The sequence below is a fragment of the Oenanthe melanoleuca genome, chromosome 4 (assembly GCF_029582105.1).
Source record: "Oenanthe melanoleuca isolate GR-GAL-2019-014 chromosome 4, OMel1.0, whole genome shotgun sequence".
Classification (NCBI taxonomy): Eukaryota; Metazoa; Chordata; class Aves; order Passeriformes; family Muscicapidae; genus Oenanthe; species Oenanthe melanoleuca.
The window spans coordinates 31,316,098-31,342,555 of record NC_079337.1 but is presented as its reverse complement, the minus strand read 5'-3'; the positions used below and the strand labels follow the sequence as shown (position 1 = coordinate 31,342,555).

Here is a 26,458-nt window from a genome sequence, read left to right as displayed (position 1 = left end):
TTTAAATAAAAATAAATTGATCTTGGCATCCCAAAAGCATTTGAAAATACATTCACTTCAAAAAATATGTTAAGGTTTGGTTTTTTAAGAATATTTTTCTTTAACACATCTATTAATCTGTTGGTCTATTTTGTAACAGTTGCTAGTACATATAATAAGAAAATGCTAATTGTTTTAGTACTTTCACAAGGTGCTTGTATAAAAGGATTCCATCACAATAAATTGTTATTTCTGACTAGTATTTAGCTTCATTTTCTGAAGTTGTATATTGATTGAAGGAAAATATAATTTATATGTTGTTATATTTACTCGGAAATTTAGGATCAACTCAGTCTAGTAGTGATAGAACTACTTGGTATGTTTGAAGATATGCGTGAAAAGCTTTTTTGTTTGTTTGGTTGGTTGGTTTTGTTTTGTTTTTTTTTAATTTTTACTTCAATAAGTCTTAGTCTCTTGTCTTCAAGCATTTGTCTGGTTATTTGCCTCTAAGTGTTTGTAAGTAGCTTCTAATATACTGTCACTGCTATGAATATTTGTATGTGTATAGAGTTAAGGAGTGTGTCACGCCACAATTTAGGCTGCTAGAACTTGGTGTAAATATTGACAACTGTATGGGTAGGGCAGAAATAATATCGACAACTCCAGTTAAATCTATTTTAGTGGTCTGTGTTATTGTAAACTGCGAGACTAATTGCTCCTCACCACTGCAAGCTTTCCAAATCTTCAGAAATAAGCATCTCATAATTGCATATAGTTTTGTTTATTATTCATTAAAGAGTTACATGTGAGCTGAATTCAGTAGGAATATTTGTATATGTATGGGTTGCATATATTTGATAAAATTGTCTATCATGAAATAGATGAAATTGTCTGACTCCACTCCCTCTAGTAACTGCAGCCCTTAATTTAGCTGGATGAATTATCTGAGATGTGTAGATGTGATATTTAGGGACATGGTTTAGTGTGGACTCTAGAGTGCTGGATTAAAATTGGAAATTGTGGTGGTTTGTATTAATTTATGTCTTTTCTGTAAGAAAGGAAAGGACCTAGTTACGGAATTAATTCTCTGTAAGGACCTTGGCTGCTTCTTTAAACCTGACCAAAAAAAAAAAAAAAAAAAAAAAAAAAAAAAAAAAAAATCAGTGTCTGATTTTTAGTATAGACTCATTGTTACACCAATGCAAAAGTTGATGCGCCTTTGTGAACGCACATGTAAAGATGAACAAACTCCGGGCAGTTCTCTTTCTTTCTCCCACCTGGGTGCAGGCCCCGAGGCGGGCGGGGCGGCAGGGCCGGCCCAGGCCCGTGCGGCCCGCAGGGGTGGCGTTGATGCGGGCCCGTTCCAGCAGGGCCCCGGCTCCGATGCAGCACCAGCCAAGCCGGGCTTCCCTCCCCGAGGTGCTAGGCAGGCCTGTGGCTCAGCTGGAATGCTGCTGCTGCTGCTGCTGAGTCACACCAGGAACCTCGGGGCCCTGGGAGCAGCTCCGGGCAGGCCGGCCCACCCCGCCTCGGCCCTGCAGCCCGGGTGTGGGGGGAAAGGGGCCGAGCCAGGCCCCCAGGAATGGAATGCAACCAGAGCAACCATCAGCGTCCCTGGCTGGGCCCCGGCTATCCTGTCCCAGCCTCCAGTGTGGCCGCCAAAAAGCTTTCCACCATAAACAGCACCCGGCCATGACCCAACAGGTATCGCATCACCCACTGCAGGCCTGGGCAAGATATTAACTCTTTCACTGCACAGATGAGACTTGCACACCTTGCATCATGTCTCTTGAGTGAAAGGAAAGGACAGAGACAAAGACATGAACAGAGACAGCATGGAGACATCGAGGTCAGACAAGAAGGGTTAGGATTTCATGGACAGGGACAAGGAGCTGTCTTGGACTTCTCTTGTAAGCTATGGAAAAGATGTGATTGATAAATCAGGCTCCTTTTTTCCCCCTGTAACTCATAGAAATGCATACGGGGTGGTGGAGCATTCATATTGTAAACATGGGCATTTGTGTTGAAGTAAGCAGATGTTGAAGTAGATGTGATCCCATGAGAAGTTTGAACACAGAGAGAGAAGAGTGTCATGCCCTCTGTCCCCAGGCATGAAGAGAAGATCTCTGCTCCCAGGATTGAAAATTATTTCAGAGTTAGAAGAAGAGAACTTTGCTCTGAACTGCTCATCCTCAAAAATAAAACCCCATAACTTGACATAGTCCTCGATAACACTTGTGGGGAAAACTGTCAGTCGAGGGAAGGGACTTTTACACAATGATAAGATTTCTGCAGCTGATCCGCTGCTGATTCCCTATGAATTCGAAGCCATGAGAGAACCGTTTTCTTGTGGAGAAGTCTCCATAAACTAAAGAGAGAGATTCCTCTCCCTAAGTAAATTAGAGAAAACTATTTTAGCGATGGTAAACTGATTGATTTGTTTCTGTACATTATCAGTGTGAAAGAAAAGAGGGTGGGAGGGTGGGGGAGAAGAAGTGTTCTGAAAGTTTTATTCTTCTTCTTATTTTTTCTTTTAGTTTATATTAATAAAGGTTTTCTTTATACTCTTCAATGTTTGAGAATGCTTTGCTCCACCTTCTAATCCTATCTCACACCATGAAATGAATAAATAATTCTAGTGGGTGCACTGGCAATTTAGCCACTGCTAAACCCACCACAGAAATAATGATTTTATAGGCCTTTTCCAGTCTAAATGATTCTGCTGTCTAGAGCCTAAAAACATCTTTGCAATTTTCCAAATGTATTATGGATACTGTTGGATATTAAAAAAGCCCAAACTTGCTGCAGGATATTAAAAAAGCCCAGTATTCTCCCCAACCTCCAACAAGAAAACCTGAACATTTTCTACCAAAGGAAATGAGGAAACAGGTTAACAAAATATCTCTGTGCCTGTGTTACATACAGAATTAAATTGCCAGTAGATTTCAACTGTTTTTCTAAACACATCATGCTCGCAGAGTGTCAAATCTTAAGTTAGCAAATTATTTATATGGAAATGCAATTTTGTCTGTAGTAAAAAAGAGGGTGTCATACAAAGGCTATGAAGCAGATGTTTACACAGTGCAATATTGTGCCAAAAGTGGTCTAAATAAAAGATGCAAAATAGTAAAAACATAGAGGAGAGCAAAACCACATAAGCCTTCTTTACGTAGTCATTTAGTATAAGAATTGGGAACCTGATTGCCTAAGATGGTAGGGATCCAACAACTAATCTGTTTGCCACACTGTCATGAATCAAAGTTTGGAGAAAGTGTAATTTCTTCAAAATTTGTTTTGCATTATGATTATAATTATATAGAGATGTATTTCTTGGAGGACATTCCTGAGTAGTCTATTTTAGAAATATTTGATGTTAAACAAAGGTTATTGTTGTGTTCTTGCTCATGAATTGTCAACAATGTCTACTTCGAGTAACGAGATATACATGTTAACTTTTCTAGGTTAGAACAAATGCACATCTACTGTAGGATCTTTGTTGTAAAAGTGCTTATGGAAGATTGCTAAAGAAGCAAAAGCATATAAGTTTCTTGTAAAATATTTTCTCTTCTTTAGTGATTTTTTTCTCAGAGGCTGTCTCTCTTTAATAGCTCTTGATGGATGCCTCACTATTTGGTTTATTTACTTTTTTGGACCCATATGGAATTAACATTGACAATATTCTCTTTCAGAGCCACAATATAATGTGTCCTCGATTCAAGTGCTATCTTTTTTTTCTTCATTATGCACACCTCGTTTTTAGTTTATTAAGTTTTATATCATAAGAAACCATGAACAATTGTTCCATATTTCTTTTCTCTGAAACAGTTTTGTTGTGTTTGTCCTTTTTTTCTTCAAGTTCCTGACATATCTTTGTAGTCATCTCTTTTTCATTCTGAAATTCCCCAGTCATTTAATGGTTGCTTATATGGAAAATCTCCCACATCTTCGGTCATTCTTGTGTTTCTCAGAGGGAGGGACAGAAAGCAAACTGTCAAGTTGCTCATGCAGCATGGATTTGTACAGACCAGTCTTTACCTAATAATTCCTTTTATTATCATATTGCCAGGAATGAGTAGGTGTTTTCATAAAACTGCAAAGTGTACTCTAAAACCTGTGTGCTCAATACCTGAGCAAAGCCAACTAGTTGAGAGCCTGTCATTCTGTAAATAAGGTTTGGCACTTTTTAAATTTCCTTCCTGCAATACATTCAATACTGAATTAAGTATATTGAATTTGGCATGCCAATATCATAGGTAAGGTCTTTAAGCAAATCAGTTTTTATGTTTGCTACCGAAACTGCCTGATAAATTGTTCTCAAGAAGTTCTGTCCTAGAAAAATATATCACTTTATTTTCTTTCCACTTCTCCTGGATGATGTTGAACAATGTGAGTTTCAATGGAAGTCCAGGTGCAACTCTACTCTCATGACCTGCCAAGAGATTTTAAGGATCTGGTGTCTGTGAAAGGGTAAAAAATACTGTGAGTATGACTGTATGATACAGGACTGAAGTGCTAAGAGTCACAGATTGATCCCATCTGTCCTTTTTAAAGGTTGTCCTTTAACCACTGTGCTGATCGTCTTAGATGCATAGCTCATTGCCTGGTTTGACCTTGGGAAACATACCAGATATGCAAAGCTGAGAGCAGAATATCCACAGTACTTACTCTCAGAATATGTCACTGAGCTCAACATGAATTCTTGGTCCTTTGCACAAACACCTGGTCTTAAGAGGAATAAAACTCTCCTCAGGGAATGACAAAAATTGGAAGCCTCTGTACAGTCAGGTAACAGAGCCTACCTTGAGTTCTGCTTGCTTTACTTTTTCCCCTCTATATGTAAATTGGCACCTCAGCCAGGTGATGGATTTTTCAGAGTGTCCTTCATACTAAAACTGTTTTCATTTATTGTTGTTTCTATGTTAAAGATTTCTTTGAGGAGCTCGTCATAACTAGTCTGATGATTTCAGGGAACTATTGAATAACAGTTGCAGGGACTCGTTTGTTTTATGCAGAAATATAGTAGTTCTGCTATGCTTTAGGATTTCTAACCATATTCACAGTTCAGCTAATTTAATTCTGAACTACTGTTTTAGAACACTTGCTTCTCATTCTCCTGACAGAACTGGATGAGGAGATGGTTTTTACAAAATTTGATTATTTTAAAACTCAGGACAGGTCCAGAGATCTTAAATGTGTAGAAATTTTATTACCATTCTGGGAAAAAAGCCTTGAAATTTGAAAGGTAAATGAAGGTACACAATAAATAAAATTGGCAAATTGTTGCATTTATAAACTGAGAACTTCATGCATAAAACTGTGAATTACCAGGGCTGTCAACTCTCCTCTTAAAATTCCCTTTTCATTATTGATTAGTTCCAGAAATACTTCATAGATTGAAGCATTTTAAATGTTTCATTTTAGGCAACAGCAAATGTGCAGTATTGGTGTTCATCACCTGTATTTGCAATAAACAGGAACATTAAATTTGGATCTATACTGGTAAAATTACTTGAAAAATATTTATGATTACTCCTAGCATTTAGATAAAATGGTTTTACTTGAATTAGTCATGCAAATACAATAAGCATACAGAAACTGATTTCTGCATAAGCTCATGGGGTTTTTTTTAGACAAATTCAACAACATATTCTGCAAGAAATAAGGTCAAAATCAATTATCACTCTTACTTCAGTGAATTAACACTTCTATGTTCTCTGAATCAGAAAGCTGTGTTTAACACCCAACTTCATTTCCTGTGAAACTTCTTTTCAAGAGAAAACCAGAAAACATTATGAGATTAATGGACTAGAAGTATTTTTAATTATATGTTATTCCTAATGCACATTGCACTTACACAAATACAATTTTTCTAAAGTTATTGCCATATATATACTTTTGCAATATAAAGTAAGCGTATAACTTACAGCAAAAGTTTGTTCTCTGTCTATATTTTTGGATAATAGTGTTAGGATTTTTTAACTTGTTCATCATTATGACTTCATTGCAAAAGGGTGGTTTAGATTTGCAGATGTTTTGAGATTAATTTTAACAGAAAAACAGAATAAAGAAGAATTCTCTGGTCACATTTACTTTAAAACTTACCTCCAAACTTCTACAATGGTGGAATTTATGTATTTGTAGCAAATTTTTTTTAGCTTGCAGAGAGAGGGCATTTGTTAATATTTGAGGTATTATGTCCTTTCTTCCGTATGATTTAATAGATCCCATAGAAACAAGGAACTGCAAAAATTCATTGCATTCTGTATACAGATATAAGTAAAGCACTGAATATTAATGCTGCAAGTTAATTAAAAATAGCTGAATTAGCTTTAAATTAACTACTTTAAATGAAAAAAGTTGAGTGCAACATATAGTTTAGATCATCTAATCCACAGCAATCTCCAGCAGGAAATGTGACTTCTTCTAACTAAACAAGATATTTTGTATATCTCTATATTCCGCAGTGGATCCACTTTGAGCATTTGACTAGTAAGTTTTTCTGAGGTTGTGTGTTATTTGGCGAGACACCATTAATTTCAATTGATTTCTTTGACAGCAACTAGAAAGTAGGTAAATGATGACAGCACTGGTGGCACTCAGCACTGCTGAAGAGACAAATTACACAAGGAGGCAACTTGATAAAGTGATGGATGGAGTGAAAGAAATTTGCTAAACAAAAAGATGTAGAAGAGGCTATAATTGACAACCACTCCCTCAGAACCTGAATCTGAAGGACATGGTCCTTGGTCATTTCTCTTGGCTGACACCAAATAATTGGGGAGTTCCTGACAGAAATAGTTAATGATGCTTGTAGAAAGACAAAAGGCTGAGGCAGCTTTTAGGCCTCCAGTTACTTAGATCAATTTGGAGATTCATATACCCTGGAGATTTAAATCCATGTAAGCTGGGCTTTCACTAATGCTAGATGGTGGGATTTTTACTGATATCCTCTTTTTATTATAATTTATAATTAAAGTCTTTAAATTAAGGTATTAAAAGAAATTTTTGTTACTGCATTATGGAATTTTAATTAGCTTTAAACATATGCCTGGTGTTCTCATTTGATGAAGAGAATGGAGAATGAATCAAAAGTAAAGTGCAAAAATAGCTTTTGTCTGTTAAAACTTCTGTGTTTTTTATTATTTGTGCTGAATGGTGTTTAGTGAACAAGACAGATAATTACAGTAAGAAAAAAGAGAAAACTAATGGTAAACAAATGTGTGGTTTTAAGTGGAAAAATTGACTTTACTTTTGAATCAAAGCTCCTAACTAGTGCAATGCATCAGACTAATAGTTTATTCAATTTAGATTAATTGTTTAGCTGGATATGATTGCATATTCCTCATGTTCAGGATAAAGGATGCATTTGCAGAGGCTGTGTAGTCTTAGATGAAACCAGAGTAAACTGAAACTGTACTTTGAGTAAATGAAATGGCATCCAGATAAAGAACAGTATCTTGCTGGGAAGCTAGGCCTGTTGAACTCTGGGACAGTTTAACCTTCCTTTGGCTCACTTCCCATGCATGTACGACGTGATGTCACTATTACTGCTCCCTAGACTCACACTGGGACATGAAGTCATGCTGGCAGAATTTGTAAAACATGTAAGTAGCCCTTCAAAGCTCTTGATGAAGACTTGAGGGATACTGTTAAGAGCTTTTCAGAAATCCATCTGGGCTTCATGGACTGGATCACCTTTGCCTTTTGCAACTCCCACCACTAGCATTAATAATTCAGATTTTTCACAGACTACTTCATAGCTGGGATTATTGAAGCACAGAACATGTCAGAGGGGAATTCCTCCAGGCATTTGGCCAAACTCCTTTATTCATGTTCCAGTTGTGGTCTACCTGAATCTGTGTTTGCAAAACTGATTTCTAGCCAGCAGAACCCCTGTATTTTTACATGGACTTACTCTGTCCCAAGTGCAAGACTTTTCATTTGTCTGGGTAGAATTTCACAGTTTGTCAGCCCATTCCTTCTGTTTATAAAGTTCTCTCTGAAGTGCAATCTTGTAGAAGTCTACTTCCTGATCCTCTGAATTTGGTGACAGCTGCAGGATTTCTGAGGCTCCATTTTGTCCTTCATCGAAGTCACTAATGAAAATGTTAAACAGTATTGAAACCTCTTGTAGTAAGCTGATCTTTAGTCTATGCAATCCTGACTCTTCGAGCCTGAAGGCAGGGTAAGATATTTGCAGTTCACATTTGCTATCTACACCTTCCTAACTGGGGTTCAACAGTGCTCTGAGTGACTGAATCAAAGCCTGACTAGAGTAAATTATCTTATTACTGTTATATTAGCCATATTGCTCATTATTTCATAGTAGAAGCCAGTTCAGGCTTAAATTAATGGGTATAATCTGTTAAGTGTTCCCCACACAAAGCTAAATGAGTAAAGCTTTTTCACTTCTCTCAGAAGTCCTCTGATGTTAACCCCAGTTTGTCTTTACAGCCTACAAATTTGTTGACGTCGTATTTTCAAAATTGTTTTATAAAATTATAATTCATTCTTAGCAGACTCTGTATCTGAATTTGCCATCACCACAGAGTGCATAATTTAAATGGATTTATTTGGAGTTAAAAAAATTGCCAGGTACTTTTATCATATAACACCGTTAATGAATACTTCTGTGTGCCACGTTCTAATGAAAAATATTATTTTCAATATTATGGCATTCCTTTTTTGTCATTTCTAATTTCCAGTACTGGGTGAACCTTGTGCTAGTGATGTGCTAAACATTTGCAATTCATCTTATAATGAATCATAATTAGCTTTATTCCTCATTAGAATTCCTGTGAGGATTTAGAAAATGTAGTGTATAATCCTCTCTTGTGTTTACTGGCATTATAAACCTTTTGTGCATTCTCCAAATTTAAATGTGTTCGTTTGAAAGTAGTCAGTCATCATGGTTTATTATTTGTCTCTTAAGGTTTTAAAGAGATTTTAAAGGAAAGTACTATCTGTGGTTAAGTCAATGAATATAGTTGATAATAAAATGACAGTGCGAGGTGTCTTTTAGAGTTGAATTAGTCCTGAAGGTGGGAGTGTTTGTTTCATTCTTGGCTTTTTTCAACATCACCTTTCAACCCTATTATTGTTTACCTAGAACTATATTTACTGCATGAAATCCAATTATTTCTCAATCGTGTAGAACAGAAGGGCGAAGTTATGACAGACGTTTGTGAAGGTTATGAAAAGAAGGTCTGTTGTCAGTAGTTTATGCTCACTAATCAGCAGCTTTCACAACAGCTGGAGCTTTGTATGCTCCTGAAAACTAAAAGCTGTTGAAAGTATCCAACGTAGAAACTGAATATAGTTTACTATTAAAAATTGTGTTTAATATCAAGTCTTTTGCTCATAAGTTGTTTTGCTCACCCATTCCAGATTTAGATCTATGTGAGATTAAGGATAGACAAACTGATTTGTAGTGACTGAAAATTTGTCAGAATTTTAGTTTAAATTTCACTGCTGATGCGGCTTGTGGAGAATACCTGTTCTTTTGTCTGCCAGATGAGTAACAGGGAACCTAGGGAAAAATATCTCTCTCTCAAGAGAAAGATTTGGGCTGAGAAAACTAATGCAAATGGTGATTGATGTCAAGTGAAATTGGGGAAAAGAGGACTTCAGAGACACTTTCACCTCACGCTGAGGTGAAGTTCTTAGTAGACAGCAAGCAATTAGATGGTAGTTGTATAATAGTTGACACAAACTACATATTTTGGTGTAAACAGCCCAGAAAAGTGAGTAGAATCAGCTTGAGGAAACCAAAGAAACTGACACTGACACTTCAACTGAGTGTGGAACTTGCAATCCATACTAAAAATTATGTTACAGTTTGCAGGGGATGGAGTGTCTGTGGAAATCAAGATGAATGAAATTTAATTTTTATTATTAAAAAGTTGGTTTCGATTTCATACAAATTCTAATTCAATTTTTAAAATTTTGTATAGAACTTCCAAGTGGTTATTCATTTGCCTGGTCCTATTTAATCCTAGAAAATCTTGCCATTAATTCATATACATTTTATTATGAAGTTGTTTGTAAGTAAACTTTCTATATGTGTCAGAAGATAGACATATACCACTTATATATACCATATTAATCCTTTACATTTATGCTTATATATTTTGGTTAAATGTGTGGATATCATAATTATTACTATTATTCTCCTCTGACAGCAGTGGCTTAACCTCTATCAATAAAAAAATGTGTATGTTTTTCAGATTTAAAACATAGTAATCAGTATTATTTTCATAGATTTGAATAACTCAAGAGTTTTTAGTTTAGGGGTCATAATGGATTCATATCTGAGGTCTACATTTTTTAGTTCTTTTTTCTTACAAGAAAAAAGGGTAGTCATTTTGATAATCTGATTTGGGATTATTTGGGGAGGTTGGCTTGGTTTTCTAATTTAACATCACCTTGGTGTAAAAACGTGATGAAAAAACTATTTTCTTTCTTTTTTGTTGAAAAACACTTCCTCCATTGCAAATTAAGGTATTCTTTATATTAAAACAGTGGAACTGTTGAGTTCTTCTGCTAACAATCCAGCTAATGCTAGTCTATATTCCTTTTCTTCCAGGATAGTTTACTCTCCTGACTCATTATGGTGTCACCACCATAAACTGCCTCTGGCCTGGCAATTTTGTATTGATGGGTTCTAAAGCATTATTATCACTATATGCTTGCCTATAGTGTCTTCTTCCTTGTGCATTTGCTGTTGACCACTATCAGTTACAGGATACTTTTGTTCTGACCATGTGGATTATTTATCTGATCAGGGTAGCTTTATAAGACAGCTGTGTTACTGCAATAATCATGGACTCTGCTTCTAGACCTATGGACTCTGCTTGATGTTCTAAATCAGACTACATTTGGAGATCAGTCTGCAAACTTTAATCTATGTATTATGTGTCTCATTTTGTTTGTGTCCCAGCCTTGTGTGTGTATCCCATTCCAACACACCCCCTTTCCTTTTGTCATTTGTCTTCAGTCAGTCTTTGTGAAAAGCATTTTCAAGAAAAGACAGTTTTCCATATCAGAAACTTATCAGTAAATGTTCAGTAGGAATTTTTATAAGTCTGATGAGATGGCTCAGCACCATAAGTCCAGATTCTGTGGGATTGTCAAGAAAAGAGTGATTTGGAGTAGAGGGAAGTGAGACTACGTTTGATTTTCTAAAACTTTGTGAAAACTTTATTCTGAAGTTTTAATCTACATCTGCAATATGCATTGGCATGTTCTGTGAATGACTGAAAAGATAAACTGTGAAACTGTGCAGTCTTGGATGGGATGGTGGGAAAACTCATATTTCAGCTAAGGAAGTGTTCCAGAGATGACAGGAATTGACACTGTAGACAGCTGAATGCTGTTCCAGGTCTTGTCAAAAAGCCATACAGGAAAATCTGAAAAGAGTAATCTAAGAGACAGTTTCTAGAATCTTTGTTTTATATAGGTTTAAAAGTCATGGTGACACATGATGACCATAGCAGAGGACTTCTACAGGATATACATGGAGAGACATAATTGCAAATACTGTTATGTATTTTATACACCAATGGAAAATCTGAGTAGTTTCTAGTATCGATTTATATTGGCTAAAATTTATATTTGTGATCAGTGTTTTGATCAATTTTTTTTCTTATCCTGGAACAAACTGGAAAATGAGTAGCAATAGAAGACAATCTGGTTGCTATAGCTGTATTTAATTGTACATGCTCCTCCTATTCTGACAGCAAGTTATACTCTGGTAGTATCTTCTAAAGGGTGTATTGCTGCTTAGCTTAAGAGTTAAATATGAACAAAATATCTGAGATAAATTGTTGAGTGAAAAGTATAGTGCTCACTGTCATGATCCCCAGTATTAAAATGTTGCAGCTCCCACCTTGCCAAACAGGAGGAGATATACATTTGGGAAGAGGCACATCTTTCCTAGAATTCAGGCAGGAAGTGCTAAGCATGCATACCTGCAAATTCTAATGGGTTAGCACACTAAATTGTGCTGCCAAGCCACAAGGTAGGCATAGCCATGAACCCTCCTGCCCTCCCTCACCCAGTGGTGAAGCCAAGTCAGTTCCAGATGTGATAAAAGCCAGCTGATCCTCACTTCAGTATCCAGAGCTTTTGCATGAATAGTATATCTCAATGTATTTAAGAAAGGACAAGAAGGATAACAGGATCAGTGGATGTAAACAGTAAGGTAGAGAAACATAAGAGCAATTAGGACTGCGGAGAAATAAAAGATGAGAATAAGAAGAGATGAAATGAGGGGGTGGGAGAGAGAAAGAAAAAAGCACAGACAATTCTAAATACATCTGAGATTCTGTGTATCTGGAAAAGTGGCTAGAAGAAAAAAGCAAAGATTTATTAACAGTTTTTAATTGGAAATAAATCAGAGAAGCTGCCAAAATACTGATTTTAAATATGACAGTCTCTTGTGAGGTTGTGTACATATATAAATAGGTGTGATTATTGATTTGCAGATAAACACTGAGGTCATTGGCTGTCAACCTCCTGGTTTTCTTTCTATGAAGTGTAATTTTAATATTCTCTTTCTTTTTTTACCTGAAGAGAGATGCTTTTTGAAGCTATTATTGAAAAGTAATAATTTTGTCTTTAGAATGGAATAGATGACATGAAATGATAAGTATTTTATAAGCATTTTTATGGGGAAAAGTATTATGGTTTTAAGAGTTTTATCCACCTTGATGAATTCCACTTTAGTTGGGCTACTTAGAAGCCTTGCTTAGGCTGCTCACAGCTGTAAGTACATCCCAGTTTTTGAAAACTGCAACTTGATCCAGCCTCATTGCATTTCATCCTCACTATTCTGTGAAGTTTTTGTTGCCACTCATTACAGATTCTGGTACATCAGAGGAACATTCAGTGTTCTCTTCAGCAGAATGATCTCTTTGTAGTATGTGTTTCTGTCTACATCACTCCAAAACTGAAAAAGAAGCTACTAAATTTATAAATAACCCAAAACTCAAAAGAGTAAATGCAATGGTATGAATAAATTTTTTGAAACAAACTGAACCACACTGATATTTAACTGAAGGAACATAAGTAAGAAATAAGGAAAACAAAGACCTTTTCTTGAACATTTTTTCCCTTACTAACTAAATATAATCATAATTTGAAGACAGTGATATCTGTGCAATCACATATATGCCCATGATGCAAGATCAATGGCATACCCAGTTTAGGTTTCATTAGGCTCATTAAAGTTTAATGAGTACATTTACAGTGACTGTAGAAAGTAGTCATGTCTTTCTTTAAATTTTTTCATCTGAACAGTCACTATAGTAGTCAGCATTTCCAGAATCTACAAGAAAAAATGTTAAAATATATTTCAAAATACACATTTTTGGTGTAGATAATTTCTAGTGCACAGAAATATGTCCCAGAGGAGTTGCTGAAATGCACAGAAACTGTCAGCAGGCACAGAAGTATCAAAGTGAAACTTTTCAGAAGCTTGGTGATGTGCATAAGTTGGTGTTAATGTGATGCTATCAGCAAAACTAGAGAGGAATTTTGGAAATGGTACATTGCATTTAGCAAAAATGAACAATGCTCCTTCTGAAGAAGATACAGTATAGGTAAGGAAATGGAAAACTTCATTCAACCTAAGTAACTTTCAAATTAAATTTCAATTAGTATATTTTTATATGCCTTTCCCTCCTCTCTTCTGCATTATTTTCCCTCTTTTATACATCTTAAATACCTTTCTCACCACCAATGCAAAGACTCAGCACAGCCATTTTGGAAGATTTGAAGTTCTGCTTTGTGCATCTAAAAATACTAACTTCAGAAAATTAAGCACTGAGATGCCATAAAAGGGTGCTGAGACTAAATTTAATATCCCATCCATGTTGCATCAATACCTGATATGCTGTCTCCTGTTTTGTTTTTTTTTTAAACTGACACAGTCTGATTCTGCAATGAATTAATTTTCCATTTTAAAAGAAAACATCTAAAAGTCAAGTACAGGCAGTGTTTTTTAGTGACAGAGCCAGTGTTGTAGAGAGTCATCTTATTTTCCATATTCTGAACAAAGACACATATTCTCTGTTGAATTTGCAATGGATTTAAGTGTAAAGTGTAAGTGTTGAACACTAAATGAGAAAATTTGTTGCAAGTTCATGAGATTTTTTTAAATTATAATATATCTCATTTGAAGTATGTATGCTAATTCTGCTCTCTGATCTGCTAGATTATTGCTTCTGCTTTATTTTTTCACAGGTAATTTTTAGCATATGCTCTCCTCTTAAAATAATTTTTTAAAAGAAGACATTTTTCATAGATTTGAAAAAGTAACTATTGCTACAAGAACAACTGATACATTTAAGAAAATGCATCAGAAAACGTTGAAGTGCTACAGATGCATAGTCATTATTCACACCTGTCCATGCAAATGATCATTGCTACAGGTGTGATATCACATATCAGGACAGGCTGATTGGAATAGGTAATTTGGCATATTTTCTTAAACAGTAATGTATCATTTTACTTGACAGAACTAGTCATATTTTCTGGACTGTTGTGATTTCTGTTATTTTGAAAATATTTTAATGTACAAGTGTTTTAATGATATCTTGCTAATCTTAAGTGTAGCCTTTAAAATGGGATCTAAGTCTCAAAGTGGGAATAGGTTAACCAAAAATTATTGTTTCATTTACTTGGAGATTCTTTTTTAAACATAATTTATAATTAACTTTTGCAGCAACTTTATAGGCTAAAAATATAATGTTGTCTGACTTTGAATATTGAATCTATAAAAGTTGCAAGTTTATATATACACATAAACCTAGGATACCATTTCTGACTACTTTCAGATCAGCAATTCCAGTAACACGCATCAAATCAAATTGTAACCCGTCACACTAACTTTGAAATTTCCCTTAGGATTCACTGAATGATGCATGAAATCAGTTACAGAACACACTGAGAGGATATGTTAAGGTTGGGCAGGCAGTTTCAGTCCACTGAGGTGATAGCAGAGACAGGAGGGAGACAGCCTTATTATATGCTACTTTGTTTAGTGTCTCTTCAAGAGACTTAAATGCATAAAAGATGGAATTCTGTTTTCCTTCATGAAGAGAAAGAACTAGTCTGTCAATCAGGATATGCAAAGTTTGGATTGTTTTGCTTATGCCTGATAAGTAGCCTGTAAGAGGGAGGCTGTTGACATTATGGGAGTAGGTTGCTGATTTCCCTTGCAACAGAAGACGTTGAGGCTGTACAGATCAGGAGTTGACCTGGGTTTTCCCTTAGGCTGCAAAAGTTCTCATAACATTTGAATTCAACTTCACAGGGCTCTCAAAACAACATAATCTGTAGGGTAGACCCTTCATCTGCAGTGTGGTAAATATCCTTAACAAATGTAGTAATGATGCTTTTCAAAACATGTTCAGTTTTCCTGTAGTATACAAGAATATAAGGCAAGAATTAATACATACAGATTTTATGCACGTTTGTGTAAAACATAGGGTCTTGAGGAGGAGTTTGAGTCACTGGGCATAGGAGGAAAAATTCATTAAATTAAAGTAAAAATTAAATTAAAAACACATGTATAATGAACTTGGAAAATTTGTTTTGGCTTAATCAGCTTGTGAATTTGAAATGAACAAAGAGTCATAATTGCTGATTTTAATAATGATTGCCATTATTAATATTTTTTTAAAAAGTTAAAACGTGTAATATGTGAGCAAAGGCATTCAGAAGAAATCCTATTAAAATCAATTAGAAATTATTAAAATCAGAGGGGCAGAATTATTTTCAAGAAGTAACACACTGATTATTAATTCAACTGCATTGCAGTTGATTTACTTGTTTCATTAAAAATGTTAAAATACCTTAAATTATGTTCACTTAATTTACTAAATGAGCTAACAGTTAAAGAAGCTTTCTTTCTGTAAAGAAAACTTAGAAATCCCATTTCCTGGGTGATTTCTGCATAAAATTAAGAAATATTCTTTAAAACTATGAAAATAACTGTTATGGTCCTAGGTCCAGCCAGTCCAGTGCTTTCTTTCAACCATGAACTTGAGCTGATGTTTAGAGAAGTGTAATAATATCGTTATAATTTGTCCCAAGTCTTAGTGTGATCTGCATGTGTAAGATTCTGGAATCTGTAATAAGCTTGGAAAATATTTTTTTTTCAGATATATCACTTCAAACTACTGTCCTTCAATTTGAACCTGGGTTCTCACTTATTTTGATGACTTTTCAGTGTTTAAAAAAACAATAAGCCATCATGCTGTCATGGAAATTATTTTCTAGCATTTTCATGACCATCCATGATTTCTGTCAGAGCTCTTTGCATCACTGGTATTTTTAAAATAAAAAGTCAAGCCTTTTTGATTTTTTTAAAATATATATTTAAACTGTTCCATGCCTTGATCACTCTTGTCTTTCCTCTGAGCTTTTTACCTGCCTTGCAGAGGATATAGAGCTGCATATGATATTCATGTCTACAAATCATGGAGCAAAATTCTTTGGGGTATTGTTTGCTTTTAGTTGCTATACAGAGAATTCCTATTCATTGATTTGAATTTTTCTCTGCTGGAAGGGACAGAGTTGATAAAACTGCTTGTCTTCATTTCACTGTTTCTCTCTTGAAAAATTAACTTGCAGCCCATTAATCGAAAAGTCCTTCAGCTACATCTTACAGTCACAGTTTGCAGTCATTCTTCTTCAAAGAACCATTAAATAACATAGACTTTGCTTCAATGGTAAGCACTTTGTAAGTACAAGTATCTATAAACTTCACTTAAATATAATAATCTATAATTTATTTAGCAATTTTATTTCTTTCAAGCTATTCTTAGGAATTCTATTTAAAGATATTTTTAATTTTATTTAAGATTTATTTAAAGATATTTTGACTCGGTTCCCTAGTCATTTTTAGGCCTAGAAGATCAAAGATGAAAGCTGTTTCAGTAATAAGAGAATTTAATGCTAAATTCACTGAAGCAAGAGGTCATCTGATATATTCTACTTTATCCTTTGTGCTTTTAAAGCAGGAAGTGCTCAGTGGTTCTAGATATTTGAATAGAATATACTGTGTTCTTGTGACAGGATGCAGAAACCTTGGGCTTTACATTTGTCTTCAAGAGAAGCTTTCAGTTCTCCCACAAAATAAATGTTTTCTAGGATGGCATATCAATTCCTATTAATTTGACTAGTACTGTGAATAAGTGCAGAAATGATTGCGGTTCTTTCATGTTTTCTGATAATTTTTTCATGGAATTGGTTTCTACAGGACTTCCTAAAAACAGGCACTATTACAATACTAAATTTTCAACATAAAAATTTTTTTCAAGTCTCTTGTCAGTGAAGACAAAAGATGAATATGTGATAATTATAACAGTAAGAGTTTTCAGCTTTTTGTAACAACACTTGCCTGAATTTTAATCCAAGCTCTGCAGCTAAAACATTAGGGAGTAATGAAAAAGTTATTTATGCTTTTTTGTTTGTTTATTTTTGGGAGGGGGGTGGGGTTTTTTATTGTGTTTTTTTGGTTGTTTGTTTGGCATGTTGGTGTGTATGCTTTTAAATGGATTTTGGAAACAGAAAGACTTATTTGCTGGCATAAGATCTTAGAGAACAAGCAGTCATGAACCATGTTCTGTTACTTTTCATGTTGAAACATTCTACTAAATATCTGAATAATATGTTTACAACAAGTTCAAAGCAGAATGTACAGCAGATAATGACAAAATTAGTCATGCTAATGGTGATGTGTGCTGATTTTAAAATTGCTATAAAAGACCAGTAGAATGACACTGATGAAAAAGCTTTTGTTATGTCATTTTAAGGAAAGTGGGATCAATGCCAGAAGAGTAAAAAGCACCTAGCTGCATTTCAGCTAATTTAAGCCATCAAGTAATGTTATCCATTAAGTACAAAGCTTACTGTGGTTCATAGACAAAAGTCTTTTTGCCTGGTTTATTCTAGATTATGTTTGAAATACGCAAACAAAATAAATACAGGCTTGATGTGGTCTTAATTTTAAATAGTCAGTACCATTTAGCATAATGTCCATTTAGTTTAGACTTACATGAGTTTTGCAGCTGCTTTGAATAAATACACAGAACTTATGTAAGCAAATGAGAAGGTTCAGACTGCACATTTGTTAATGGTATTAAATTAACCAAGGCAGTCTACAGTTGAGTAAGAACTTTCTCCCTTCCTCCCTTTAACAATATAATCAATTCTAAAGGGATACACAGACTACAAATGTAACATCTTCTCATACTTTTTTCCTTTAAAACCTTTTATTCAGAGTGATTCTGTGGTTGTTTTTTTTTTTTTACTCGTCCTAAGACACAGTAAGGAACTACTTAGCCTCAGTAAATTTCACATAATTCAGTGTTTCTCTTCCTAGTAGCCTGACTTGATATTCTAAGACCACAAATGACTTTTATGATTGTGTACAGCTCCCTACAGGCCATTTGGGCCATCAAAGGAGTAGGAGATTGGATTTTTTTGCTCTTACTATTTATTTTTAACTTCTTCAGAAATCTCAAATCCAAGTGTAGCAACTCTTTCCCTAAATGTGTTAAATTTAGACCATCAAACTCCTCCATGTTATGCACATTGTCCCAATGTACTTAGGATTAAGAAAAGAGAATTGTTGGTCAAAGCACTGTACAGCTGCAATTATCTTTTTTCCCCTAACAGAGCCCTACTGCCCCACTCTGTTTTACAAGGCAATGATTCAATGTTATCTGTTGACTTACAATGAGTATTAATAAAACTTATACTAAGAATGCAATGTATGACTCAATGCATGACTCTTGAAAACAATGCTTAAAATAGAGTTCCATTATTTGTTTATCTGTATTGCTGTTGGAATACTTTTTCAACATGTCAGCTTTGAAAACTCCTTTTTCCCACCTTCATCAGTTTAATGACTACATTTTGATCAAACTGAGAAAGTTCAAGCAGTTACATTCTAATCTAATTGATCATCATTTGCAGTATTTCTTGATTCAGTTGGAGTGATGTCATTTTGCATTTTGTCATTTTGAAGATATTTTTGAAAGATGCCTCAAATATATTTATATTAGAAAGTACGTAAAAATTATAATAGGAAAACTATTCAGAATTTTATCTGATTTTAACTGAAAGACAGACAAAAGTAGCTTTATAGCATAGATTTTAGATAAAGTGAAGCAATGAGGAAAAAAAAGTGTTTTCATACTTTTCAGTAAAGCACTTGGGATGTTTACATATTAGAATCTGTTTAGTCAGCTAAAATCATGGGAGTTAGTAGTGATAAAATGAATAAGGGCCTGGATGAAATGGAGATGATATGGGTTCAGTGGAATGGGAAAATACCAGTTTGAGAAGGAGTTATTATTAAAGCTCTCTAAAGACCACCTGGGAAACAAACTTTTTTAAAGATTCAAAGTGGAAACCTGGCACAGTAAAAGTGATATGAAAGTTAGTGTCACAAAATACAAGTTCTTATACTTGGTTAGGAGTAAGAAATTATACTTTAGGCTGAGAAGTAATCTACAGGAAAGAGCAGAGTAGAAGAAAGTTGTGGGGACTTGTCATTTACTGGGCAGCTGTGAGGAACCATATGAGATGTGTGTGAAAATGGCAATTGCATTGTACTAACATATTGACCAAAGTCTTTCAGAAAAAGGTATGGATTAGTTGATATATTTCACTTCATTAACCCTAAATATTGTGTAAAGTTTTCTTTCATGTGATTTAAAGAAGGATAAATTCAAGCTGGATCAAATACAGTGATAGCATTAGTGACAAAAACAAGATGAGAGGAGCCAGAAGAATTTGGCTCAGAACAAGAAAGCAGGATGAAGGGCAGGGGAATTTGCATAATGGCCCAGGAATTTATCAATCCCTTTTAGCCACCTCTCAAACAGTGCAGGAATATCTCATATTTAAATTATTAGTTTTGATTTGGTTTGCTTGTTTGGGGTTGGTTGATTTGTTTTGGTTTTGTTTTGTTCTTTAAAATCTTTGGTCTTTTTGAGCCTTTTCAGTAAGTGTTCCTTTTTCCTGGTCAGTGTTAGAGTTCTAAAATGTCTTCCCAATAGTTAGTATTTATTCTGCTTTCACTCCTTTTGTCATATTTTATAATAGCCTTTTTTTTTTTTTTAGTTTCCAACCAGATACTTTTACACCGTTGTCTTTTTTCATTTCCTAACTATACTTCTAGCTTTTATTTAAATGCTTGGGTTGTTTTGGTTTGGGTTTTTTGCTTTCATTTCTCCCCTTTATCTGAAAGAGTGTGTCCAGTAACTTTTATAATTAAGAACCAGGGATGTGTGGCAGATTGATATTGCATCTGGAGGAGTTACAAACAAACTCATTAATATGGTACACCATAGTAGAGAGCCCATGTTTCTAAAAATAGCAAGCTATAAAATGTAGTCTCTGCTGGCTACTTATAATATTACTGCTCTGTAACCAATACCCACATTTACTTTTCAGCGTGGTGATCGTGTCAATAAAAATAATTTTTCTAAACCTTTACTCTGCTTTTTCATTTGATGTTAAATAAAATGTGTGTGACTAAACTTCAGTTATTATTGATCTACAAAGGCAACATGGAGGGAAAGCTAGGAGTCATTCTAGTCAGGAATGTCTCTTAGTGACACAACTTCAGTATCTGTCCAGAAAATATTTGCTCCCAGAACCCCTTTTATTTCTTTCAAGGAGGAAAGAAGAGATGGTAAATGCAGCATTTGATTCCTGAGGCCTAGTTTTTATATTTCCAAAGGAATGTCATAGTGCCTGGGCCCTGAGATAGTGCTGCTCTGAGCCCCTGACAGAGCACATCCCACACCCCTTCCATCCCCAGCAGTGTTTGCCTCTTTCACTGTGGTTGCAGACAGTTAATGAACAGGAATTTTCAGGGAGTTACCTGGCAAAGAGTCCACACCAGGTGCTGCCCTCAAAGCTTAGGGCTTTTTGGATTGGGTGGTAACTTTTTTCCCTCAATAAAGAGAAAATATGTACAATAGTTTTCTCTCAAGAAAATAAGAAAAGCTATAATGTAACTTACATGCCTTTTTTTCCTATTAAATAATAATGTAAATATGCATAATTGTATAGTGTATGAAGATTTTTACATAAATGTTCAGGATTTTACGGGAAAGCAGTCGTTCTAGTGCATTTATTAAAATAGGATTTTTTCATAACTTTCAAAATATATGTAACATCAGTGTATTGACATGGTCCAGCTAGTACAACTATTTCTTCTTTTCTTAAAATTCTGCATTTGGCCCTTTTGTTATGATATAGTCATGAGATAAAAATTGCAAATGTCATATCAATATCAATATTGAATACTGAGAAATTTTTCAGAAATTATTTGGGAGTTTTCTCTGGCAAAATTATTGTTATCATCCTATGTTGTTATTATTATTGTTGTTGTTATCATAATTTTCTTAATTGTTATTTGTGATAAGATTATCATTACTATTAAAACCAAGACATTTAAAAAACCCATTTGAACTCTTGGTGTCAGCAAAATGGTAGCCTCTCAGTTTTGATTTCAGAATATAATCTTTGCCCATGTAGGAAATGTTAAGCATTATATTTGAGAGATACTCTCTTTTCTAGTGTCATCTTCTAATTAAAAATTATATGTAATAGCAACTGGCCTTGTTTATGTAGGCATCCATAGTAATAATGAAGTTAATTGAAAAAAGACTTTTAAATATTCTAGAATTTAAATTGCCTTTGTCAGTTTATTGTGTGAAGGTTAGCAGTTTTCATAGGCAGCCCTATAACACCAATTGATTTCATGATCCGTTCTTTATGCCTTTCCTAAATTGAATAGTGACTATGAAATATACAGATAATAAAAATTTATAAATGAAATATCAAAATACTTATCTCACTTTTGAGATCTTTGCATAGTGAGCCCTGTAAAGAAGCAAAATATGTGTACTATTAGTTGGCTACCAGAAATTTCGAATCATTAGTAGCCATGCAGTTATGTCTCAGTAAGTCTTCAAGACAGTGTCACTGAAGAACCATCTCCTGTGACAGAAGCTGAATTGTTTCAGAGAAAGCTGTAGATTGTAAAAAGTACAGTAAACAGCAGAAGAATCAATTTAATTTAATTGGTACCTTTCATTTTCCTTAGTGTAAGGCATTGTGTCAGGTAATGCATCTAGTTAAAAAAGGTCAGTCTCATTTGGGCATATCTGGTGGGCACTATCACTCATGTTTTGAGTCATAGAGTGCATTCCTTCTGCAAGAGGAAAGAATCAGGGGTACTCTGGAGCTAAGTATAAAATTATTATTGTTATTCATATTTTTAAATAACTTAATTATCAAGCTAAGCTTACTTTCATGTTTTCTAATGCTTACGCTTGGGGGGTGGAAAGAGGGCAGGGGGGAAGTGCTAAAAGTATTGCTTTTATGAGACTGAAATGAAACTATAGAACATCTTACCTTCCTTACAAATTCTTTCTTTCCTAATGAATGAGTTAATCTTATATTAAAGTGTTTTCATAATTAAAAGAGAATAGACATATGATGCCTTTTGTAATTTACTTGAAGAAGGAAAGATCAAAAACATAGAGATTTTTCATGCTTTAGCAGCCGAGTAGAAACATTTTTATTTGGATTATCTACAGTTCCCATATAGTTCTTTTGTCTAAGATGACAAAATCCTTACCAATATAGAATTTTAAAAGGTTATGTTTAGTAAGGCTCACCATAAGTGAATATCTAACTCTCAGCTGATCAGCCTTGAGGCAATTACACAATTAAGGCAATTATACAAGAGGGAAGAGTATGCAGCATCATCAGTTTCATTAGTTTGGTGTATCGCTACTTTTTTTATGCAAGAGGCCAAATGAGTTCTGGGGCATAAAAGTGGCATAGGGCCTTCTGTTAATATTGGAGCTATATAGTACATAGATGAACAGAGAAAGATTCAAGGTCTGGACTCCTATCACATTTGTCTGAATTTTTTTAAAGATTTTTTTTAAACATTGAATAATGATGACTACCTTATTAGCCTGAAAATATAGAATAAAGGTTCTGACTAGTCCGCTGTCAGATAACTTCCAGTGTCTGACTTTGGATATGCAGTCATGGGTATTACAGTCTTACCTCTGGAATTCACTTTCATGTTAAAAGCTGTTTCTTACGGGCTGATACTTGTCAGTCAGCTTAATTGAAATGTCACGCTGACCTTTATATGAAATACACTGAACTTTCTGGAATTTTTTGGAAGTTCTTTTTACTTGAGTTCCAGTTAAAATTCTTAAATTACCAGTATACAAAAAGTTCATGCTAATTAAGCTCATGAAACTTCCTGCTTATTGATCTTACAAACAATATGTTTTATGCAGATGTAGTTCAGCTGAATCTGCCTGAAGATCAGAAAATAAGCACTACTGCAGCAACAGTGGGACAGAGTGCTGTCTTAAGCTGTGCCATCCAGGGAACCTTGAGACCTCCCATCATCTGGAAGAGGAACAATGTCATTCTGAACAGCTTAGATTTGGAAGATATCAGTGTAAGTAACAGAAAGTTCTGTTTAGCAGCTTTTTATGAAAACCTCTCATAAATAATAGAAAAGTGATGCATAACAAGCTACATAATCCTGATGTTTCAAAGAAAATAAATTGAAATGATATGTGACAAACTCTGTTTTTATTTGCTGTGTGTTTGAACCCCTGTTAAATATTGAGAAAATATGTTTTACAGACCAATTGTTTAAACAATAAATATAGCAATAAAAGCACATGAGGGCTAAATTGCAGTCCAAAATACAGTCAGCATTATACATTCAGGATTGTACAGTCTTCACATATTTAAAAGAAAAGCGAAATCTCTGACATGAACATTTTAATGTACAAACCTTTCATAATAATATTAATCTTTTTTTTATAATAGTTCAATAAGAATATATTTTTCCCAAAACAAGTATTTCATAATAAAATTAGTTGTTTTGCACATTTCTCCAAACATTCACAAGTGTATATGGTACCTCTCAAAGAATGAAAAATGGAATATTATTACAATTTATAATTTTTTTTTCAGGAAGGCAAGTATTTGTCACCTAACATTGCCATGACCTAAAAATACAGAGGAAAATAGAAAACGAGTATTAGAATTACATCCTCTTGCAAGACTAAATATAGGCTTTCATCAGTATTTTGTATGCTTCTGGGTATGCCTTCTTTGTTTTGGCCATTTTATATTAGCAAAGTTCTAAATGTGGACAAATCGTTACACTGGGAGTTGTGCTGTCTTTCTAGCCCAAGTGAGTCTGAAATCACCTGTAGATGTGTGCAGAATATTGCTACAATCAAATATCTAGTTTGTCTATTTTTATTTCTTTTTTTAATGAATGTTTTATTTTTAAGGTGGAAATTGTTCCCACACATCATCTCTCTTTTATTTCTGGTTTCGTTAGTTCTCATGGTAAACTCTGCTTCCTCACAGTGGTGCTTTATAAAATAAAGGACAATTCCAAAGCTCAAAAGCTCATCTTGCTTGAGTGACAGTGTTAAGTCCCTTGAGAGGCTTAGGATAAACCCTCAGGGAAAAGGACAAGGGGTGTTGCATGCTGTATGCAGCCAGTCCCAAGAGACCATCAGCAGAGCAGCAGTGAGCTTAAAAAAACAGGGAGAGAGACAGAGATTAGAGAACACAAAGAGCAAGAAACAGCACAGGTAAGTGCTGGAAGAGCAGAAGGTACTCCTTGGTGAAGCAGATATCCAGAACATCTGCATTGGAGCAGGTTTATCTTGAAGGGCTTGGCCAATTGCCTGACCAGTCTGGTGACTTTCTATGATCCTGTGGTGACAATGGTTGGCAAGGCAGGACCAACAGATGTCAACTGTCTAGACTTCTGCAAGGCCTTCAATACGGTTCCACACAACAACCTTCTGGATCGATGGATGGAGGGATGGAGTGAGCCAGAGGTTATGGTCAACAATTCTGTGTAATTGTGTCTAAGTGGAAGCCAGTGACAAGAGGTGTCCCTCAGAGATCTGTCTTTGAGCTAGTGCTCTTCAACCTCTCCATCATTGACACAGACAGTGATTAAGTGTACCCTTGACAAGTTTGCAGATGACATGAAAGTGAGTGGTGCATTTGACATATCTGAAAGAGGGGGTGCCACCCAGGGGGAACTGGACAAATCTGAAAAGTGGTTCCATAGGAGCCTCATTGTTCATGAGCAAAAATTGTCTTATAGTTTAGTCCCTTAATATTAACAGTTTAGTTACTATTCAAATACAGAAAGAGAAGGTCAGATTCAATATCCACAGAGTGAGGCACTAAAATTAATAGAGCTTAAATATGCATATGTGGGACATTAATCTGTCTTTCCAAATAAAGTAAAATAGGAAGGAAGAAATAATTAATAGTGTCTGGACTAAAAGAAGAGCAAAACAACAAAAGAATGGAGAGAAAGACATTGGTTAGATTCCTCCTGAGACCTTCTTTTCTTCAAAATTTATCTTACTTTTCACTGTTTTCACAGACTTAATCCCTCTTTATTTATTTCTAGATTCTATACTCCTCCTATAATATAAGATGTCCCCAGAGGCAGTGTACTCTAAGTTTTACTATGGCTATCTTATGAACTATAATGATGTTTGCCTAACTCTGGGAATTCTGAATTTACACAGTTATACAAGAACCACCTCTGTGCATCTCTAGACTAATAATGTTGTGTAAAGATGTCTCGATTTGAAAGACAGGTGTCTGCTAGGGAAGGCAAGAGCCTCCCATGGATTAGAGAATGTAAAACCCCTTCGTCCGAATTATTACAATTTTGAAACTAAGGGGCTCTCAGGCAAAGATATGGGATAGGAATAACAGTTCTTTACTAGTATGTGTAACAAGGCAAACAAAACACCAGCTATGGAATTAATAGCCAGCAGAACAGGAGCCCAGTTCCATCCTCTCACGTTCCCGTTGGTGCAGGTCCCGTCTCAGCCGGCAGGGAGCGCTGGTGGCTCCCGGCGGGCAGGGCAGGTGCGATGATTCCCCTGTGGCTGCAGGGGGCGCTGTGGCGCGAGCTCGGGGAGCACGCGGGAATGGTGGCTGTGTCCAAGGCGGGAAGGGATGGAAAAGAGAAGCTTTGCTTCACGAACCCTGGAGCAGTGTCGGTCCCGGTGCTCCAGCAGGACTTTGAGAAGCAGCAGCCGAAGCGACAGGATGTCCCTGCAGGGCAGGGGTGAGGGGTCCAGCAGCAGAAGAAGAGGCAGTTCCTGGCTGGGTTATGACAATGGTAGCGGCGACTGTCCCCATCCGAAGCCGAGAGCGAGTGAGAGCAACTGCCCCCACTCTCCTTTAACCTGCTTCTAATCTGCAGTGTCTCTGTTCCTCCAAGAGAAACTCCCAAACATCAGAGGGGTTCCTCCTCCCCTGTCTCAAGTACCATCGGTGCTTCTTAGCAACTCAATGGGAAAAATTCCGCAGGCAACAAGGAAGAGGAAACCGAACTCCCAACAAAAGA

General features: G+C 35.4%; 1 protein-coding gene across 2 annotated transcripts in view; it reads left to right on the top strand.

Annotated features, from left to right (window-relative positions):
• FSTL5 (follistatin like 5) overlaps nt 1-26,458 on the top strand; it is a 278,893-nt gene that overhangs the window by 164,878 nt on the left and 87,557 nt on the right. For both annotated transcript variants that reach the window (XM_056490570.1, XM_056490569.1), the window contains exon 7: nt 23,334-23,500. In XM_056490570.1, coding sequence (XP_056346545.1) covers nt 23,334-23,500 — 167 coding nt within the window. The remainder of the gene's footprint in view (nt 1-23,333; nt 23,501-26,458) is intronic.